Source organism: Pteropus alecto, unplaced genomic scaffold (assembly GCF_000325575.1).
Source record: "Pteropus alecto unplaced genomic scaffold, ASM32557v1 scaffold10, whole genome shotgun sequence".
NCBI classification, from domain to species: domain Eukaryota; kingdom Metazoa; phylum Chordata; class Mammalia; order Chiroptera; family Pteropodidae; genus Pteropus; species Pteropus alecto.
The window spans coordinates 297,405-302,729 of NW_006431210.1; the positions used below are offsets into that span (position 1 = coordinate 297,405).

At 44.3% G+C, this 5,325-nt stretch overlaps 2 protein-coding genes across 6 annotated transcripts in view; one reads left to right on the plus strand and one right to left on the minus strand.

Annotated features, from left to right (window-relative positions):
• Nucleotides 1–779, minus strand: part of NKIRAS1 (NFKB inhibitor interacting Ras like 1) — a 38,121-nt gene extending 37,342 nt beyond the window's left edge. For 2 of the 5 annotated variants that reach the window (XM_015597269.2, XM_015597261.2), the window contains exon 1: nucleotides 637–778. The gene's annotated coding sequence lies outside the window, so the exon portion shown is untranslated. Of the gene's footprint in view, nucleotides 1–636 lie in introns of all 5 variants that reach the window. The other 3 variants (XR_001517820.2, XM_025039021.1, XM_006905697.3) reach the window with 3 other exon arrangements.
• A 93-nt stretch (nucleotides 780–872) lies between these two features.
• Nucleotides 873–4,772, plus strand: RPL15 (ribosomal protein L15). Its single transcript, XM_006905699.3, has 4 exons — nucleotides 873–995; nucleotides 1,667–1,848; nucleotides 2,178–2,314; nucleotides 3,059–4,772. The coding sequence occupies exons 2-4, from the start codon at nucleotides 1,677–1,679 to the stop codon at nucleotides 3,362–3,364; spliced, it is 615 nt and encodes a 204-aa protein (XP_006905761.1). The 5' UTR covers nucleotides 873–995; nucleotides 1,667–1,676; the 3' UTR covers nucleotides 3,365–4,772.
• Nucleotides 4,773–5,325: the final 553 nt, after the last annotated feature.

Consider the following 5,325-nt stretch of genomic DNA (forward strand, 5'->3'; position numbering starts at 1 on the left):
GAATAACCAACACCGCTAATGATTTAGAAGGTCAATATGATTCTCTTAAACCTTGGCCACACTTAAACTTAGAATGTGTAGAATTAAACCCCACGACTACCGAAAATGAAAATATTCTGGAGACCCAAAAAAGCTAGTAAACCATTTTTCAATAAAGAACACAACACAAAATGCCAGCATTTTCTCGGCATTTCTTCCCAAATACTCGCAACTGCCAACCAGTTGCAATAAATAAATATTTCGCTTTCCTAAAAAACTGTGGTTCTAACGTAGCAATACTTGAACCAAATCCGTGCGCAGGAAAGGCACGGAGCCGCCCACGCTACCCCTATCCCCGGATCCTTTTTAGGGAAAAATCGCTTGGAGCTGGGCCCACCAGAGCTAAAACCAGAATTGATCCGGGGGCCTGGGAGAGAGAGAGAGGGAGATACAGTGCGAAGGCCCCGACTCCCGTAGCCCCTGCACCACTAACGTTTTATTTGGCGGCACCGTCGCAGGGGTTTGTCAGAACCGCCTCGGGTCTCCAGATTACTGCATCCATCCCGGGGGAGAAAGAGGACAGCGTTCCCCGCAGCGACACCTCAAGTGAGGAGCCTGCAGTGCGTGAAGCCGACCCGTAAACCTCATTACACAGACCTGTACACTCGGCAGAAGACAGCGGCACGCTGACTGCGCAGCTAGCTCTACGGCGGGTTTCAGCCCCTGGAGCACCGCCTCCAACTTCCCTCGCCCGGCAGCGGGACCGTCTTGGACAGTAGCCGCGGAGGCCTCGCTACCTACTGCCGCCAGGAAGAGCAGGGGGCGGGACAATAGGGAAAGCTGCGTCCAATCCCGACGGAACTCCGCCCACAAGGCTCTCTGCCGGAACTACATGTCCCGTGAGGCTCTGAGCGGCCGCAGCTTTCTACCGGAAAGAGTTTCTCTGAATTAGGGGAGGAGCCCAAAAAGGATTGTGGGAGAAAGGCTCTTCCTTTCCGTCTGGCCGCAGCCATCAGGTAGGCTTTGTAGGGGATTTTCGCTACTCCATCCGCCGCTCATCTCCGTTCGCCTGGGCCATCCAGTCTCGGGGACCCTGCGTCTCCGGAGCTTCTCCTTCCTCCTACGCGGCGCGAGTTTGGTCAGGATGCGGGACAGCGCGGTTGTGGAGAGGGCCCCGGGGTGGGCTGGGGAATAATGTGATGGCGGCGGGAAATCGAGCTGGGCCCAGAGCATGAAGGAAAAGGAGGCGTGGGGTTGAGGAATAGGTTGGGTCTAGGGCTTCCTAAAGCGAGCTGGGCGGGTTGGATGGAGTAAGTGTTTTTTTCCTGGAGAGTAAAGCGGCGGCGGCGGCATTTTCCCCCGTGGTGTCGGCGAGATGTATTTACAGGCAGGGCGCAGCCTTCGGGGACTCTGCCGGCCGCAATCAGGGCCTAAGTCTAGCTCCATTCATTTGTCTAGCAAAAAATGTCCCGAGTGCCTCCCTACGGTGCTTTTCGCTGGGGTCGCAGAGGTGACTGGGCGCTGCTATCCGTGGGCGCAAAGGTGGGGGTTGGGCTGACTATCCCCCTCAGTTCGTGCAGAGCCATTTTCATTGGTTTCTTTGTGGTTGGTAGGGAACTAAGATGGACGGACGGAGTCTTATACCTTAAATGGATGCTATAATTTAATACCCAGTTTTGTCTCAAAGGTAAGCCAAGATGGGTGCTTACAAGTACATCCAGGAGCTGTGGAGGAAGAAGCAGTCCGATGTCATGCGCTTTCTTCTTAGGGTGCGCTGCTGGCAGTATCGCCAGCTTTCTGCACTCCACAGGGCCCCCCGCCCCACCCGGCCGGATAAAGCGCGCAGGCTGGGATACAAGGCTAAGCAAGGTGAGTGGTTTCTGCGTGGGTGCCTGGATAAAATTATATTCCCCGGGAAAAGTTGGAAACCATTGATAAAAAAGCTACTATCGCCTCAATAGGGCTTTGGCAGAAACTGTATTAAGCTAGCAGTGGATCAGTAAATAACTGCAAACGATTGTTAATAGAGTGGAAATGAAAAGTTGATCAATCTCCCTGTAAGCCTCAAACTGGTATTAATTTTACTTACATCAGTTAAACAGTATTTTACTTATGATCTGAAATAATTTTGATGTGGGAGCAATAGTGACAAGTCACTGAACCATCCACTTTGAGACCACCATATTTTTTGTTTATAGGTTATGTCATATATCGGATTCGTGTCCGCCGTGGTGGCCGCAAACGCCCAGTTCCTAAGGGTGCGACCTATGGCAAGCCTGTCCATCACGGTGTTAACCAGCTAAAGTTTGCTCGAAGCCTTCAATCTGTTGCTGAGGTAGGTGGTTTTTGAGAAGCAGTTATTTTGGTTGCCACCTGGAGATGAAGGATTTGAGCAACTTTTCTGATTGTTAATTTGCCTAGGTGAGCCCTGTTGTGTTCGAAATGAGGGTTGTGATACTACTCTTGGTAAAGAGTTGCTGTCAAGAGACTTTGTCCATCTTTGTTGTTAATCTATGTTTGATCATAGATATTGGAATTTTGTTCTATGATTAGTGTGAACCTCTGGAACCTAAGCTTTTGAAGGGCAGTAAATTTTGTCCCTCACTCTATAAAAGCTGCATTTTTCTGTATTGCTAATTTTCTGTGGTCAGGTATAAATTGTTTTTCTGGGTTAGTAAATTAAGCTTTGCTCTGTTGTAGTGGTTTGTGAACAATGGACTGTTGCCTTCTATGGTCTAAAGATGTTTTTGTTATTAAAAGGCGAAGACTGCCCAAAAAAAAGATCATTGCGGCCTGCACAGCCTAAAACATGATAATTAAGGTTTTCTATAAAAATTTGCTGACCTCTCTATTAGAAGAAGACGAGGTTCCAGAATTTGAAATTTTGTTAGCCAGGTAGTCTTTAACATCCATGCCTTACTTACGGAGTGGGTATAATAGGGAATAGTAAGTTTACCTTATATTGTAGTGGTCACACCTCAGTCACTTGTCTAGTAGTGAACTAAAGAGAATTCTTGCTGCTTAATTTGCTATCTGGGAAATGTAGGAGGTTGACCTTAGGCCTTTTTTCCTCTTCTAGGAGCGAGCTGGACGCCACTGTGGGGCTCTGAGAGTCCTGAATTCTTACTGGGTTGGTGAAGATTCCACATACAAATTCTTTGAGGTTATTCTCATTGATCCATTCCATAAAGCTATCAGACGGAATCCTGACACCCAGTGGATCACCAAACCAGTCCACAAGCACAGGGAGATGCGAGGGCTGACGTCTGCAGGCCGCAAGAGCCGTGGCCTCGGAAAGGGCCACAAGTTCCACCACACTATTGGTGGTTCTCGTCGTGCAGCTTGGAGGAGGCGCAATACTCTCCAGCTTCATCGTTACCGCTAATATGTTTGTAAAATTCTTTCCTAATAAACAATTTAGGACAGTCATGTCTGCTTAAAAGTGTTCTTTGTTAAAACTAGTCTGCAGATTGTTTCATGAATGCATTGTCAAATTATGAAAGTTAAAGTGCAATAATGTTTGAAGACTTAAGTGATTGGTGTATCCTATTTGTCAAACACTTGTCTTTGCTTTATCTTATTAGGGAGTTTATATGTCAGTGTTTAAAATGCTGTTTGGTATAATAGGTGTTAAATAAGTTCTGTGAAAAAGGAGTACAGAACTAGCAATGTAGATTTGTTGGTGCATGTGATGAAACCTACAGCATTTTGGTAATGCAGTGCTCTGCTGGTTTATTCTCAAGGGGCTACTTTTTTGGAGTTTGGCAAGAACAAACATTTTAAATTGAATTTTGCTTGGAAATGTAAAGGATATCCTAATCCATTCTAATCATATGCAGAAAAGTGAAAGTTGACTAGAGGGCCCATGTATTCAGATGTAACCTAATTATTCACAAAACTTATTCTTCTGGAAGAAAAATTTAAAGCCGCCATTACTAGGAAATTTGAACAATCCTGTTGTAAGAGAGTTGGTCATATTACAAATGGAAGAAATCTTGGTTAACCTAAACAAAATTGGCTTGGCCTCCAGAGTCCCGTTGAAATTCACAAAAGGAGAAGCAGCTCCTTGTTCAATCTCATGACTCCATGGGATCTATAGAATACTGAATTTCATGCAAAGTTGGTAAACTGGTATATACTGAAACTGATGGAAATTGAACATAAGATAGACAAGGGAATTTATTAGCCTTAGAGTTTGTTGTAGTGTTAATTCGTGACCATTATGAACACTAACTACCTTAAGATAAAAATATGGTTGGCTTTATTTAAAAGTACTTCATTACTTAGTCCAGTCTTAGAAGCAAGTCATCTTGGGCCAACCCACATGATCCCATAGGGCTATTGAGAAAAGTCATGTTGGTATCAGTACAGATTCATGGTTTCTGATGTAACTAGTTTTTCTCTCCTTGTTGAAACTACCTTCAAAATTCTTATTCCACAAACTTTCCAGGCTTTCAGCTGCGTCTACCTTAATGATAAAGCATACTACAACATTCTGTTTTCCAGGGTGAATTAGAGTATAGGAAATACAGAAGAGGAATTGCCCCAATTTCAAATTCTGGGTTTGCTGATTTCAGAATAGGTAGTTTGATTCCAAAACCTAATTGCTGTGTATTTCCTTGAACCAACTTCCCTATTTTGTTCAGGGGTCTTAAAAAGCTCAGTTAAATGATTTCCAGAAAACATGTAGCAGACTCAAAACCTCTTGAGACCAAAATTCCATTCACAAATCTTAAACCATCTATTTTGTGTGTAGAGGTTGTTTAAAAGAATAAATGTCTGTTAAACTAAAATGGACCTGTTATCTTTTGTTGCCTAATACTAATGTGCTTAAAGCAAACCAAATACCCTAACCTGTAGGTAACAAGGTGATGCAGAAAGTCAATTTAAGGGAAAATGTGTAGTAAGTTTTTAGAGTTTTCTTTCTTGGTTCTTCAGTCCTTGCATGAATTAGAAAAACTTAATTTGTCTTTTTCAAACTATTCCAAATGATAGTTTTGGATAGGGGAGGTTGGAGGGTTCAGACCAAAGGTCGGCCTTACAGTCTCCAGGGAGGGCTTTTTCCTATCAGTGACCTTACAGTTTTGTCTCCATACAGCAGATAGAAGAATTCTGTTAGGTCAATGTGTCACTCCTGTGTTTAATTAGTACTCAAGTCTTATAAATAGCTTCCACGATCCTATTTTCACCAAGTGACCTCATGTCCTACTGTCATTCCATCTCATCCCAGCCTTGCTGTTCCTCAGATATGTCAAGCACTTTTCCTAATTCTTTTGGGATGAGGAAACTCCCCAGGTATTAAATATCACCTGAGAGGCTTTCCCTGACTGCCCCACAAGCTGTTAA